At 36.4% G+C, this 15,866-nt stretch overlaps 1 protein-coding gene across 4 annotated transcripts in view; it reads right to left on the bottom strand.

The window, feature by feature from the left end:
* Positions 1-5,358: 5,358 nt before the first annotated feature.
* Positions 5,359-15,866, bottom strand: part of TET1 (tet methylcytosine dioxygenase 1) — a 134,745-nt gene continuing 124,237 nt past the window's right edge. For all 4 annotated transcript variants that reach the window (XM_060112906.1, XM_060112915.1, XM_060112929.1 and 1 more), the window contains 2 exons: positions 14,140-14,488; positions 5,359-9,039 (listed from right to left, as the gene is read on the bottom strand). In XM_060112906.1, the coding sequence (XP_059968889.1) occupies positions 8,027-9,039; positions 14,140-14,488 (1,362 nt within the window). In that variant the 3' untranslated portion in view covers positions 5,359-8,026. The remainder of the gene's footprint in view (positions 9,040-14,139; positions 14,489-15,866) is intronic.

Raw genomic sequence — 15,866 nt, forward strand, 5'->3', positions numbered from 1 at the left:
AGTAGTACTCTACTTCACCATGGTGAAGAATCTGAATATTTTACTCCCACTAATGATGAATATAATGTCTTCTCCTTCAAAACGGGATATGGATATGCATGTGAATCTATTTGGTAGGTCACCACGTATCATAAGAGAAAATGAAGAAACCAGAAATCAATGCTTTTCTTTCTGCTGAGTAGTTTTTCGACCTTCTCTTTAGGGAACACTTCGTGATTTCTTAGTAACCCAAAGAGGACCATCCACCTATACGTAACAATGCAAAAGCTGCCCTTTATTTTTACCACAAAACCATTCTGGAAAAATATTTCTCTCAAAGCACCTATCACAATGTTATCTCATAAAAGTTTTTTTTTTAAAGGACATATATCTTTGTGTTTTTTTAAGAGCTCTTTTTGTAAAGTCCTATGTCATCAGCTATTTATTTTATAATGTCACAAAGAGGCATTAGTGAGGCTAGGCAGTAACTGAACTGAATCACCAAAAATGTTATTTGACTATTTAGGGCAGTCTGGCCTATGTTTTTTGTCAGTAACCCATAATCTACTGATGAAATAGGCCAACTTTCCTACCTCTTTATAAAGAGCTTACTAAAAACTTTACTAATACATCTCATTATTTTTCTTAACTCTCTGGGCCAAGGTATGTTTAATCTTTGACCCAGAGATTTTATGTGGCTGGAAAAGTGGAACAAAAAACAAAACAATTTCAAATAAGTGGGAGACAGAGCTATCTCTTAGAGATGCCAAAAATTTTACATTTTTACCATGAGTGCCTGGGAACTAAAATAATCAGTTTACCCAGCACATTCCCTTCAAGAAAATCGCATTTCAATTTACAAAAACAGTAAACTTCGATTATGAATTGCTGACCTTGGTCTTTAAAAATATTATTTAGGAGGTTTCCCTTTGTTTCAGTAGTACAGGGACATTCTTTAAACAACAAAGAAAAAAATTTTTGACAGGGGAAAAATAAAACTTCATTAATCTACGCCCTAATGCAGAAGTCCTAGGAATTTGGGCAGACCTTCCAACGTATGAATAAGAAAATAGCTGGCTAAAATAAATAGTGGAGACAAAATACCTCAGAAGCATATTTTCTCTACAATAAGTAGATTTTGTATTATTCTTAGATTAGGTCTAACAAAATTTCCACTCAATAACACTCTCTAAGTCATAGTTTATGGCACAGAAATGTGTTCAGCAGTCTGCAGATATTACCTGTTTTAGTTTCACATGGGTTGACTTGCTGTGTGATTTGAAGCAAGCCATTTGCAATTCTTGCAAATCTGCGGCTTCCTCACCTGTAAGATGGGAACATTGTTCTCTGTCCAACCGTCAGTGTTGGGGAGAAAAAAGCAGCACATAGGAAAGCAGTTTGATAGCCTAAAACATTATAAAGTACAAGGATTATAATTCTTCTTACTTCCATATTTATTTTCAAAAGGGTTCCTCATTTTGAGCTGCTATTTTTCAGAAGAAACTGGTATGGAGTGGGGAGTAGAAACATTACAACTTGCTTTTGAGCTGGTAGGTGAACCTGCAGGCTGCTTATAGGAACAAAATTCTCCCTCTTTTCTGCCCCTTAACTTCCCCCTAGTGCACTCAAAAGAGCTTCTGATGACTGATTTATATAAGAACTGTTCGGATTCCTTTCTGTCCATTTTTTTAACTTTCTCGCCCAGATCAAAAAACAGTTCCTATTATTGCCAACAACCAAATTCCAAAGGGGTAAATTTACATTAGAAAATAGAAACCATCCACAAAATTGAGCTGGGAGATAAGGAGGAAAACACGCCAAAAAAAAAAAAAAAAAAAAAAGCACCTTTCTATTCTATACATCAGGGGTCCCCAACCCCGGGGCCGCACAGCAGGAGGTGAGTAGCGGGCAAGCGAGCGAAGCTTCATCTGCGGCTTCCCATCACACCCGTCGTTCGCATTACCGCCTGAGCCATCCCCTCCCACCCCATCCCCCGTGGAAAAATTATCTTCCATGAAGCCGGCCCCTGGTGACAAAAAGGTTGGGGACCGCTGCTATAGGTCACACCCGATAATTCAAAGTCACCAGTCAGACAATTGATAATTAGTATGATGCATTATACAGAAATAGCGGAGCCAAACAGAGTGCTAGAATATATAACTTCTTACACAACTTTTTGTAAAACATTCAAACACTAATAAACAAGTTGAGGGTCAAACATTGCTGGGATAGGTAAGGGGAACACTTGATGCTAACCTGGGGTTCCTAAAAACTGAATTTGCCTCTAACTGAAAGGGCTGAATAAAAGCTTTTAATTCTTTTTGGTATTATTCCAAAAAGGATTGGTGAAAAAAATTTAAAAGACAGGAAAAGACAACCTGAGCTAGATCACTGCTATCCTTAAAATGAACCCTGTGTGTTTGTGTAGGGGACATGGGGGATGGAGACAGAACAGAGAGGGTGGAAGCAATAGAGTTTTAATTTAAAGAAAATTAAAGAGGGTTAAAAACTGTAAAAAGAATGAAAGTACACTTAGTGACATTGTAGCTTCAGTAAAATGAGAAAAGAAAAATAATAACAAGCAGAGTTTCTAGTCAAAGATGATAAGTTTATGCCTAGCCAAATGGAGAAGAAACCAATTTACGTTCCAATATAGTTTCTCCAAAAATGAAAATGTTTCTGACAGTTGCGAGATTTTTTTCCTGATGAATGAGACAAGAGAGAATGCCTTTCATAATAGCTGCTAGGAAATTTTTTTTTTTTTTTTTTAGGAAAACTAGGTTTATACTGTTAACCCAGGGTTTCCAAAGTTGCACTCACACATAAATGGATTAAATCGACTAATATATAACATTTCTACCTTAGACTAAGTTTTGCTTTAATTTAAGGGACATCTATGGCTGAACAAACTAGAAGAAAATTTATGACCCAGGCAGGGTCACGGACATCACAGAGGGATGGGAAAGGAGTACAACCAACAAAGAAAAGATTAATGTTAGACTTTTAAAGCTAGAAATATTAAACATTGTATACTAGCCAAAGAGAAACACATTTTGGTGCCCTTACAGAAGAAGGGAAAATGAGGAGTGGCAAAATTAGAAATACATTTGGATTACTTGAAGGAACAAAACACATGCCCTTTGAAGCGAACAATGGTATTCCATTGGGTGCCCAGAAGAAACTGGCATTGAAACAAAGTAATTCAGGTCCTGGAACACAGAGAATTAAAGTTTGTAGAGTTCATTGTGGACAAAAAAAGTGATGTCCAAAATTAACGGAGGAACTTACACTCTTATTTTATACACTAGAGAAAAGCAAAGATTCCACTGTTCTCAAAACATTTTAAGAAAATACACAAATTCCACTTCTGATAAAGGACATACTGATTCTTTCCAAACTGTATTCCAGAGCTGTGGATGGCATCTTTTTTTTTTTTTTTTTTAAGTTGAGAATTGTGTTTTATTCAGAGGACTTTGTGAGGAATTCAAGCCCAGGAGGCAATCTCTCAGAGAGTTCTGAGGGACTGCTCCTGGCATCATTTTCTAAACCTGTTAGAATAAAGCTAAACATGGAGCATAATTTGATTTAGATAAATCCAGACTTCTTCAGAAATCAGAGCGCTGATTCTGTCACTTGGTTAAGTGTGCCACAACCACTGACATTGAAGTTATACAAGTTCAATACATTTATGGGCAAGTTTAGGAGCTGTGCACAACAAAACTATTCTAATACTCATAGATAGTCCCATCAAAATAAACTATGCTGGGACTTAGTTGTGAGGCCAACTAGGCAAGAGTGTGAATAGACTGTACAACTATGGCTAGGGAGTATGTACAATAGAAATATACTTTTCCCAATTATTCCAACCATTCAGTCTTTTCTGACTCCTTATATATGCCAAACACTTGTTCGAGGGGAAATAAAAACCTGTACTCTATCAGTACTTGATATTTGTTTATTGAAATAGCAAATAGGACTATTGCCACATTTTGTGAGATGAATTAACAGGACAGCTTCATAGGTAAAAGTCATCTAGATTTCCCACACAAGGCCCACAAAACTCTGCAGGCAGGGAAATCTTGATCCAATTTCACTTAAATTCTTTCCCTGAACCACTCAGAAAAAAACTCAAAGCCATTTTATTTTTGACTTGTACCAAAAATAAGGTTACTTCGCAGCGATAAAATCCCCTGTGGGTGAGCAGATCAAGTCTGTTTTCCTACAGTCCTCTTAACCACAAAGTGGCCTTCACTTGACTGTTTAAATTTTAATTACAAACATAATTGCACATTGACGCTCACATCTGCTGTCTGGGCTCCAGTGATTGAATTGTATGTCTTCTAAGGTGTCTTCCAGGGCTGTGAGAGGCCTCTATATTACCTTATTTCACAATTCTCATCAAAAATTTCTACAAAAGATCAAAATTCCCAGTTGTACTAAATCTAGATAAAAAAGATTTCCATGCATCAAGAAGTTGTGAAATAGAAGGTAGCTATATATTAAAGGTCACATACAGCTACTGATTTACTTGGCACATTCAAAGGAAATGCTGTGCCCATATTCAGTGGAAGTTGTCATGCAATGTCAAAAGTTTGTTCCAGATAAAAGATATAATTTGTTTTAAGAAGACTAATTTAAATAGATTGGGGTGATTTTCATACATGCTATTGTGAAATAAATGATAATCAGTAGGGGTCCACTGAAGTAGTAACATTAGAAAGTAGGTTACTTCATATGAATTCAGTATCTCATTTACACAGGGGTACGCATTCAATTAACTATGCAGTGGGGTTATGTCTAATTGCTTATGAATCTCATCTAGCTGAAATTCTATATTTAACAAATGAAATTGTTTCATCCACATGCAGATTGCATAATAAAGATGTGGAAGGTTATTTAAGATGCAAACATTTTGCTAACATGTTGCAAAAATTTACCTATAGTTAAACATTTTCAGCTAGCCTCACTTTCCAATAATATATTTCAATCAGGTTTATGACATGATGTATTGGCACTTTGTGGATGAATTGGAAAGATGTAGGTGAGGCTGACAAGCACAAGAAAAACTTTTCATCGATGGCCTGAGATCCATTAGAAGCAGGATTTTGAAGGGCAGCATGACATTTTGCAGGATTCTACAACAGGTAGGAATTATTCTCTCATAGTTGGTAGCTCTGTAACTACTATGAACAGGTTGGGCTAACTTGGGAGTCAAGTATCAATGAATTCAATTATCATACCATGAACAAAGGCAGAAGATTAAAAACCCAATGAGTGCTATAAAAGGGGTAAAATAAAAGGTGATAGTACAGTAAAACATAACAGAAGTGTAGAAATAATGTTAGATGACCAGTTTTCTGAGTGAAAATGTCATTTCAAACAAATTTATTTCCTTGCTTCATGAGAAAGAGCATTCTAAAAACAGTATAGCCAGCATACAATCACAATGCTGCAGGACGCTGAATAAGCATGAGCTTTGAAAAAACAAAAAAAGTCACAGGGCAAACAACGGGATGGTACACTGTGAAATTTAGGAAATAGAGTTCAACAAGGAAGGAATCATATGTGGGTCCCACCAAGAAGTTATCAGTTGAGGCAGGCCATTCATGGTGTTACTTACAATAACAGAATGGAAATATTTTAGTTGAGATAGGGTATTTTCATGTACTTGTTTTGGTAAATTGCAACTAACTTCACAAATCCAAATATTCCCCTAAGTCAACATTGGTGCTTCAAGTTTAGATTGTTAAGGAATTTATTTAAGGTTGGTGACAAACTGATTTGAATTGCTGCAGATGTATCACAATGGATTGTTTTGAAGGAAATTTGCTATTTTTGAAAAATATGTGTTAGATTACCTTTTAGGATTTAAATTCTTCAAGTTTACTATGTCATGGGTGGTGACAAAGAAAAACAAAAACTAATACTTAAATTTGGGGGACAGTCAATAAAAATTGAATGGAAGAATGGATAGATAGGTGAATGGATAAAGGGTCTTATAACTTTATCCATTAAATCTGGTGAGGAAATAATTTCTAGTGGGAGCTAAGGCCTAAATTCTAAAACAAAATATCACAAGGGTGTATTCCTGATAGTCTAATACTAGTAATATCTTATTGAAGCAGCTGAAACAATAAACAATCACTTATTTATATACTTATATGTATAAGTAACCTTAGGCTCACAAAAATATACATGTTTTAAAACAAATCTAAGGCACACAAAATACTAAAACAAGTCAATGAATTACTCTATTTTACATATTCAAGAAGCAGAAATCTACTTGACAAGATGATAGTCTATCAATGGACATTTTCTTATTTACAATCCCTTCATATTCCTTTACGCAAAATTAGTCAAAAGCTTGAAACTGATACTTTGCACCATATATTATTTTAATATAAGTTACAATGAGTTTTCCTTTAGAGAGCTTGTTGGAACTTTTGCTTTTGCACCAGAATTGTGAGTGTTAGCGGTTGTGGGCTTCCTATGGCATTTCCAAGGGAGAAGCACCAGTAGGTTTTCCATACTCCCAAGGAATCTGACACTTTGAATGTTATAGCACCTCTGCATTTTAACAGAATCAAGTATTTCATTGAAATTTCTTCTTGTTCTAAACATGTTGTTTGGGCAATTACTTTTGTTTTGCTATAAAATGAGTCAATAAAGTAATGGGAAAAAATAATGGGGGGGGGACTAAAGTAAATGGAATGCCTATTTTCCCATTACCTAGAAGAACATGAGTTAACATTTCCCCAGAACAATATACTTAGATGAACTACTTTGGATTAGCTCTTAATGGACAAACCATGCTTATAATACCATTCCTACTGTTTGTTTACAGTGTGGGGGTGTGTGTGATGATGACGATAGGGAATTTATTTTCAAAAGATTTCTACAGGACATTTATTCTTATTCTGGACCAGAATGACTTTCAGAATGAATAAGGCAATTTGGGGTGGATAAGGTTCTTGTTACTTAATTTTTGTATTTTATCACCTTGAAACTTTAGAAGCATTTGACTCTTCAGAATCCTATTATGTCTCATCTCCTTTTGGAAACACCTTTCATGGATTATATTGAGAAAGCTGGGTTGAAAGTAAATTAGGGCCATTGTTGTTCAATAAATCAGAAGAGACCATTCTTATTTAGTTCCAAAGAAAAGTTAATCAATATTGGTAATATGCTTCCTAATTCCAATTTTAGAGAGAATTAATCATTTTTGCATGACCTAACTATTTTATATAAGTAGCTAATCTTTGAATGAGAAAGGACTCATTTAAACACAAACCATATACATGATTAGAATACATACTGCAGGTAACAAGATGGAACTCTACACAGCAAGAATAAATGATTTCTCTTGTATGCAAATATGCACAAACAACAGACAATAGGATTCTTATACTATACTATTTCAAGTTACTTTTAAAAATAGAAAGTGCTTTTAAAATATATATTTACAATTTATGAACAGCCTCCAACCATCACCAACAATAATGAATTATTTTATACAGGAGAGAGATTTTAAGAGAGAAAACATTTCATTGGTTTATTTCAAAGGAATATGCCGAGTTTCTAGCAATGATTGGAAGATGTTAGAACAATGGCACCATGAAATAATAATTCAGCTTACTTTTGTGTCGATGTGGTTAAGCACCAGAAGCTGTGTAGAGTTAACACTGTGTGTCTTAATTTTACATCATAGCACATGAACCTGTTAAAATCCTCTAAAAATGACTCGTTTCATAGTAAACAATTTAAAGCACCAAACTGAGTGATTCTACCAAGGTTAACACCTAACCAAAACATCTCTTTATGTATTTAAAACTATAAAACTTTTATTTTTGCTTAAAATGTGCACCTTCTACCAATTGTCAAAATATAGTCACAGTTAAGAAATACCCACCCCCCATTTTTTTTTTTTTACCTCAGCCTTCAAATGGGTGAGATGAAGATATAGTAAACGACAACATGACTTTCTTTTAAGAGCACCTTGAAAAAATACACTGCACTCGCAAAGGCATTAAGAAGGGGAGAAAAGCCTTCAGACCCAATGGTTATAGGGTCCCGCAACATGTGTGAGAGCATAAGGGGACACGGTGACAACATTGTCGTGGGTTAATGTTAACGCTTTGTGGGAAGGAATCTGGTTAAATTCATTAATTTCAATGGACAGTTCAGGACCCTCATTAGCTGCCTGATCTTTCTGCTCGGAGGCTTTAGTTTTCTTATTCTTTGCTTCTTTCGCCTCGAACTTAATCTTGTTTAGTTCGAAACCGTGTTGGGGCTTATTCAGGTTTTTGTGCTGGTAGAAGACAAGAGAGAGGCGTGTAGGGTGATTCCGGTTGGGGTGCTCGACAGGAGTCGTGGCGTGAAGCTCTCGCCTGGCGCACTCGATCAGAACAGAGCCGTGGGCGGGCGCTATGGCCACCCCACCAACATTGGCATCCAGGAAGATGTGCTCACTGTCTGACCAATACTCAACAATGTGGGGCAGCTTCTCCTCAGCAGGTGACAGGGGGTCGTCTGATAGGGGGTCATCTGACGGAGGCTCATCTGCTTCAGAATGCTGCTCGTCTTCTTCCGCCAGAGAAGAAGCAAGTTCATGAGGAGAAGGGATGAACGGGGGCTGCTGGTTTGGTTGATCGGAAGTTAGCTGCTCAGATGGACCAGTGGGAGGCTCAGAATAAGCCAGAGAATCTGTCATGGGAGCAGACAAGGTGGAAAGAGGACCCATTTCACCAGGCTGTGCAATTTCAGCACACTCCCCAGCAGCTACGTTAGCACCACTGGGTCTTGCAGAAAGCATTGTGCAGTGGGGATTGCTACCTCTTTCTGAAAACCCGTACGAAACTGATGCATCGTTCTTAAAAGGAACTGTTGGGACCGAAGCAGTCTTAGGGGACCAGGAGAAGCCTGGAGCTAAGTGTGCCTCTTTCACTGGGTGAGGAATGGATGGGGTCGGTGAGTAGGTTTTAGTGTTGTCCGAACCTTTGAAGATAAGGTGGGGTTCAGTTTCACTTTTTATTTCAGGTTGCACAGTCTCTGTTTTATTCCCTAAACAGAGAAAAGGACACCAAATGTGAAGATAAATACAAACTACTTTTGGTAGTTGTTATCTTTAAACAGTATTTTTAAAGAGAAGTACAAAGAATAATAGAACAAAACACTGATGATGGCAATGTTGGCCAGTTTTGTTCTATTTACTTTAAGCCTGACATATGCACATGTTAAAAATTGTAGGTAGTTTACGTACGCTTTTTCACCCAATATTTTTTTCTTAAAAAATTATTTATTTTGGAAATAATCATAAATAAGTTCACAAATTTAGCCAAAAGGGCATCCATTGTCTAAAATGGTAAGATACTGGAAATGACCCAATTGGCTATGAAGTAAATGTTAAAACCATACATCAGAATACAGTGCAAGTGATATTATGGTGACCAAGAGCAATATTTCACTACCCAAAGAGCTGTTTAGATACATTTTAGGTATTGCATGATCTCATTTTCGAAAATGTTAAAGAAAGTAACAGTTTATAAAGATTTCTGAGTAATGAAAGCATCATAGCCAGCAAAGTTAATTATTAGGCAAAGAAAAGTCACATAAATAAGCTCTTCCTACCCCTCCGAACAAGTGCATTTAAGCTCTGTTTCTTTCTCACCAAGTAGGTAGATCATTATTATGACATTGGACAAAAGGTGGGACATCTGCTCTGACATATCCACACAAACCTAACATCAAATGGAAACATTTTTCTTGAGGACATTCTCCCTGTTTTGATGTTTTAATAAAATGTTTGCAAGGCAAAAGCAGTAGATTTTAAGGACCAAGAAATAGCAAAGTAAAGTTGTCTTGTTTTAAAATAATTAATATAATAGTAAACATTTATCTAATTCAGAAGATCTGCAATTTTCCCTCAAATGATATAACCTGGAGACACAATAATTCTCATGTCTAGAGAGAATTTATATACAGGACCCAAGGAGTGGTATATCAAGAAATCTGTGCTACTATCTGTGGCTGAATCTACTATCTTAGAGGTTAAGTTGTCAAAAAAGTACAACTCACAGGAAGGAAAGATTTAAAATATGATGAGTCTTTTATTGAATTGGAAAAACCTGTAAAAAAGCTTTCATGGGTAATATTACAAAAGGACAAGAAGTTTTAGGCCAAATATTGTGCATTTGGCTACTAATAGGGTATATATATCTGTATCTATAGCTATCTATCTATCTATATAAAAGAATAGCATGTAAAGATGCTATTGGGGAATGACACAAAGATGAAAATGTTATGACATGACTGCTGTTAACAAGCAGCACGGAACCAGATATGTGAATCTTAAAATAAACCTAAATTAAATATCTGTAAAGTGGAACTACAAGCAAAAAGGAATGATAATTGTCCCTTGCCTTGCCTCTTCACTATCTCTATTGAATCTTTCTCAGTATTATATAAATGTCTGCACTGTCAGTTGTCTCATCTTAAACAAACAACTTCTCTTAAAAATATAAAAATCAAAGAAGTTAAAGAATACACTGTAATTCTTAGTTTGAATGTCAGTTTAAATTAACAGAGTTTTTTTATTTTTTAGGCTCCTTGGAGGAATGGCTGATTTTAGATATGGGGCAGGATTACATAAGAGGAACCTGGAACATCTTGTCAGAACAGAAACTAAGGAAGTTATCAAAGACAATCGGGGTCACGACAAAAGAATCAGAAGCCACCTTGAAGTGTTTCTACTGATCCAAGACAGGAATTTGAATGAAAGCATATGAATTTGAAGACTTTTAAAGCATTTTCAAATATAGTGAAAAAAAAAACCTTCTTAATATACATTGAAATATAAACTATGTTAAAAAAATAAGTTCAAAATGATACTAAATTAAAAAAAAGAAAAACAATTGATCACACTGGAAGATGCTTGGGAACTAACTTGTATTGTTAACACTGGTGAATAAAGGCAAATAGCTAAGCATTTATTCTGATTTCTTTAATCACCCATACCTCAGAATTAACAAGTTATTACAAGGACAATTTCTTTTTAAAAGAAGATTTAAAAAGTGGAAAAAGAATGACAAACTCCTAATGAAATAAAGAATATGTAATATGACCATAAGTGTTTCTAAAACCATTAGGTAGAAAGCTGTTAGGGAACATTATAATCAGTGAATTAGGTTAACAACACCTGACCTAGTCTTTTTTCTTTCGGCTGTGTCACACGGCATGTGGGATCTTAGTTCCCCTACCAGGGATCGAACCCGCACCACTTGCAGTGGAAGCGCTGAGTCTTAACCACTGGACCTCTGAGGAAGTCCCCTGACGTAGTCTTAACATCACAAAAAGACACACCAAACACTATGTACTTCCTGATGTGAAGAAATAGGAGTATATAAATCACAGATACTGTTCTGGCCATAGTAATTTTTTTTTAAATTGAAGTTGAATTTGCCTCTATGGACAATGGTTTCTGCTATCATGAAAAATGAAAAAACGAGAGAAAAGAAGAAAAGCAAGCTTTAAATTAAAAAAAAAAGGTATAGGAGACATATCTACTAAATATAATGTGTGACCTCGTTTGGATACTGATTTAAACAAACCAAATGTAAAAAACAAAAAATCAATTAGGAGACAAGTGGAGCAATTTGAACACTGATTTTTATTAAGGTGTTATTTGATTTTTGTTTGTTTTAGGTATTGTGGGTATAAAGATTCCTTCTCTTTTAGTGACACATAAAAGATGATTCAGTGGGTAAGATATGACTTCTACAATTTGTTACCAAAAAAAAAAAAAAAAAAACAACAAAAAACTGCACAAGTCATATCTTTATATTTTCATACCCATGTGGCCTGGGTAATGGTATAGATGACGTAGAATGGCTATGTATTGAAAAACTTTTAGACTAGGAGTCTATGAGGGAAGTGGAATTCATTATGTAATTCACTCACTTTGTACATTTTTTAAAATTTCCATTTAAGGAAAAAAACCTCAACTCTATAACCTTCACTCCATTCAGTTGACCCCCTTTATAGCCAACATGCATGTCTTCCATTTCTCTCCCATTTCCCTATAAACCTACTTCCTTCATTCTCACCACTGTTCTGCAGACTCTGCTCTAGCAGTCGCCTTCAAATGTAATGATAAAATCTCAGTTTTCCTCTCACTTGCCACAGGAGCAGCATTTGACAGGGCTGATCACTCCTCTCTGTGGTTTCACGCCTACCACACCACACCTTCCCAGTCTCAGTCTCTCTTGCTGGTTTGTCCACATCTCTGAAACCTCTACAAATTGAAAATTCCCAGGATTTGTCCTCGATCAAATTTCTTTTTCACCTCCTTCTCTGTGATTTCATTCACACTCAAGGCTTCAAATACTATCTCTATCCAGTTGACCTCTTAAATTTTATCTCCAGTCTGAACCTGTTCTCTGAATTACACTCTTAATCAACTGCTTACCTAACGTCTAGACTTGAATGTCTACAGGTGTCTCGAACTTTTACCATGTCCAAAAGTGGGCTTCTGATTTCTCTCTTTATCTTGCCAAATCTGTTCTTCTCCCTCCTTTCCTCATGATAGTTGGTGGTTTAACCATCCTTCCAGTTTCTTCCAGCCAATAACATCAAGGTAAATCTTGACACTTTTTTTGGTCCACACTCCAGACTTAAATCTATCAGAAATCCCCAGGACTTCCCTGGTGGCACAGTGGTTAAGAATCCACCTGCCAATGCAGGGGACATGGCATCGATCCCTGGTTCAGAAAGATCCCACATTCTATGGAGCAATGAAGCCCGTGTACCACAACTACTGAGCCTGCGCTGCAGAGCCTGCAAGTCACAACTACTGAGCCCACGTGCCACAACTACTGAAGCCCACGTGCCTAGAGCCTGTGCTCTGCAACGAGAAGCCACCACAGTGAGAAGCACACTCACCACAACGAAGAGTAGCCCCCACTCCCTGCAACTAGAGAAAGCCTGTGCGCAGAAGCGAAGACCCAACGCAGCCATAAATAAATAAATAAAATACAGTAATTAAAAAAAAAAAAAGAAAAGAAATCCCATTGACTCTACCTTAAAAACATCCAGAATCAGACATTTCTCCTGTCCTCCTCACTAGTCACTCTGGTCCAAGTTCCATCATCTCTTTCTTGAGCTGTTAGGATAGCCTGTTTATGATCACCCTACTATTCTATTCTCTACCCCACTTGACTCTAGTTTCAATCCAGTAACTGGGATGTTAGGTGAGTCAGATCATAGCCCTTCTCTATTTCTCACTCAAATATAGGCCAAAGTCTTGACAGCAATCTACAAAGCCCAAGATGAATTGCTCAGATGCCCCTCTTACCTCTCTGATCTCACATCCTACAATTCTCCCCATTTCACAACTGTGCTCCAACCATACTGGTCTCTTTGCTTACATCAAGTATTCAAGGTAAATTCTGTCTCCTGAAATTTGCACTTGCCACTTCTTCTACCTGGAATGCTATTTCTCCAAATAAAAACATTGCTGATCCTCATTTCCTTTAGGACTTTACTCAAATGCCTTATTCTCAGTGAATCCTTTTTTGACAACCGTATTCAAATGCAATTCTTTCACAGCACTATGTCCCCTCTTATTCGCTGCTACATTTCCGATACCTAGAACAGTTCAAAGTAGTGCCCAGTAATATTTGTTGAATGGACTACTTAAACTGATGCTAAAGCTGATGAAGAAAAAAAAAAAAAAGCTGATGAAGTAAGACGTCAAGGAAGTGATGTCATTTTATATATGCTGAGAAGGGGCTTTGCTTCAAAATAGCTGGGGAACAAACAATAAGAAAATGCTTTGTTTTTGCTTTTTTTTTTTTTTTTTTTAAAGAATATAAATAGAGAAAAAAATACCAAGAAATACTGATGGGTCAACTTTTTGTTGGCTTTTAATTTTGGCAAGTATGTAGAAATATATTCACTGTCTTAGTTTAAACTCTAAACAAACTATATAAAAATAATTAGCTAACTTGATTGGTAGATATCTGATCTAAAGTTTTTCTTTTCATAACGCCTCACTCCTAAGAGAGTGGCAAAGATAATAAAGAAAAATAAGATGCAAAGACAAGTGCAAACCAAAGTGCCAGTGAAAATTGTGCACAGAAAATTAGCAGGCTCAATAAGCCTTACCTAAAAGTGGCAGCGATGAAGCCTTACTGTTGTTTGTCATTGAATTATTCTTCCGCTTGATTCGAGGAATAAATTTCTTTTCCACAGCCCTTATCTTATGTGCAAGAACCTCTGTCATCATTGCTGCTCTCTTCTTCCCAGAACGAGGAACTGGCTGAGTAAATCGTGTTCTTTTTCTGCGGTGGGGTGCGAGGACCATGATGGCCCCAGATTTGATCTTGGCTTCCATCCCGTCCCTTGAGCCAAACTCATCTGTGTCTGAAAGTTTATAAAGAGGAAGTACATGCAGCTGCTCATCTTGAGGAATAACACCAAATGAGCGGTTATCTTCTCGTGTTAAAGTGCAGACCTGATAGGAAGAAAACATGAAATGGGAACTAGAGATCCTGCACATTCATAATAGTTATTCCTACTTTCTTATTGTTGTCATTGTGAAAGGGAACTGTCTTCAGTTGGTTACTGCTGGTATATTCATTCATTTTGGAAAAATATTTTATATATCAAGCCACTCAATGCTTTTCAATTTGAATAACTTATCAACTGTTTGTAAGCAGACCAGTATAATGTTGAGTAGATTTTGTAAGTACTTATTATACATGTTTATGCATTTTATAATATTTTAAATCACCTTCTTTGTTACATTCCATCTTATTTCATTGCCTAAGTTAAGGAATAGTCACTGAATTGTTCACTACCTTCATATTAAATATTAACTAATAAAAAGATATTACTTTAGCTTATAAATCACACTATTTCTTTTTTTTTTAGTTTCTTTTTTTTCCCACACTATTTCTTAATATTTAAATAATGTGGACTTCCCCGGTGGCACAGTAGTTAAGTATCCACCTGCCAATGCAGGGGACACGGGTTCGTGCCCTGGTCCGGGAAGGTCCCACATGCCGCGGAGCAACTAAGCCAGTGTGCCACAACTACTGAAGCCTGTGCACCTAGAGCCCGTGCTCCACAACAAGAGAAGCCACCACAATGAGAAGCCCGCACACCACAACTTGACTCAAGTAGAGAAAGCCCTCGCGCAGCAACAAAGACCCAACACAGCCAAAAATAAATAAATAATTAAACAAACAAACAAACATGAGAAGAGGAACTAAAATTTAGTTTGACTCTGAACCTAAACCAACCTGATCACTAATATTCTCTAACGAAGAGCAACTCACATAAAATGTACTAGCCAAGCATGATGTTGAATCACTCTTTGGCTAAGATTCATCTGGATGGATTTATAAAATTTCAGCATTTGGAAATAACTTTGATCTCAGAGACCATAGGCAAAAAGTTGTTTTGGCTCCTTAATCTGTTACTGAGAGACCTCACTGAGCAAATAAGGAAGGAAGGCTGCCTTTTGATGGATCAGATGGTACACTTCCAATCAGAATGTAATAATCATAGCTATGTCTTCTAAGAGTCCAAAATGGTGTAGTGCAGAAATAGAGGCAATCACTCTCTATTAATCTGTTTTACTAGGTAAGAAGATAACTACTTGAAGCAAACTCATTTCCCTTATAAAAGGACTATTGCATGATTTTTCCTGTGGTCTTCTCCTTAATTTAAGATTAACTTGATTGACTTCTTGCTATGGGCATGTGATTCTTTTCATGGCTATAAACATAGTATGCACATATATGTGCAAATATTTCTTCTAAATATTTCTACATACTAGCACTAAGAACCAATATTAATAAAAAGGATGGTAAATTTGGCACGGTTCC

The sequence above is a fragment of the Mesoplodon densirostris genome, chromosome 1, assembly GCF_025265405.1.
Source record: "Mesoplodon densirostris isolate mMesDen1 chromosome 1, mMesDen1 primary haplotype, whole genome shotgun sequence".
NCBI classification, from domain to species: Eukaryota; Metazoa; Chordata; class Mammalia; order Artiodactyla; family Ziphiidae; genus Mesoplodon; species Mesoplodon densirostris.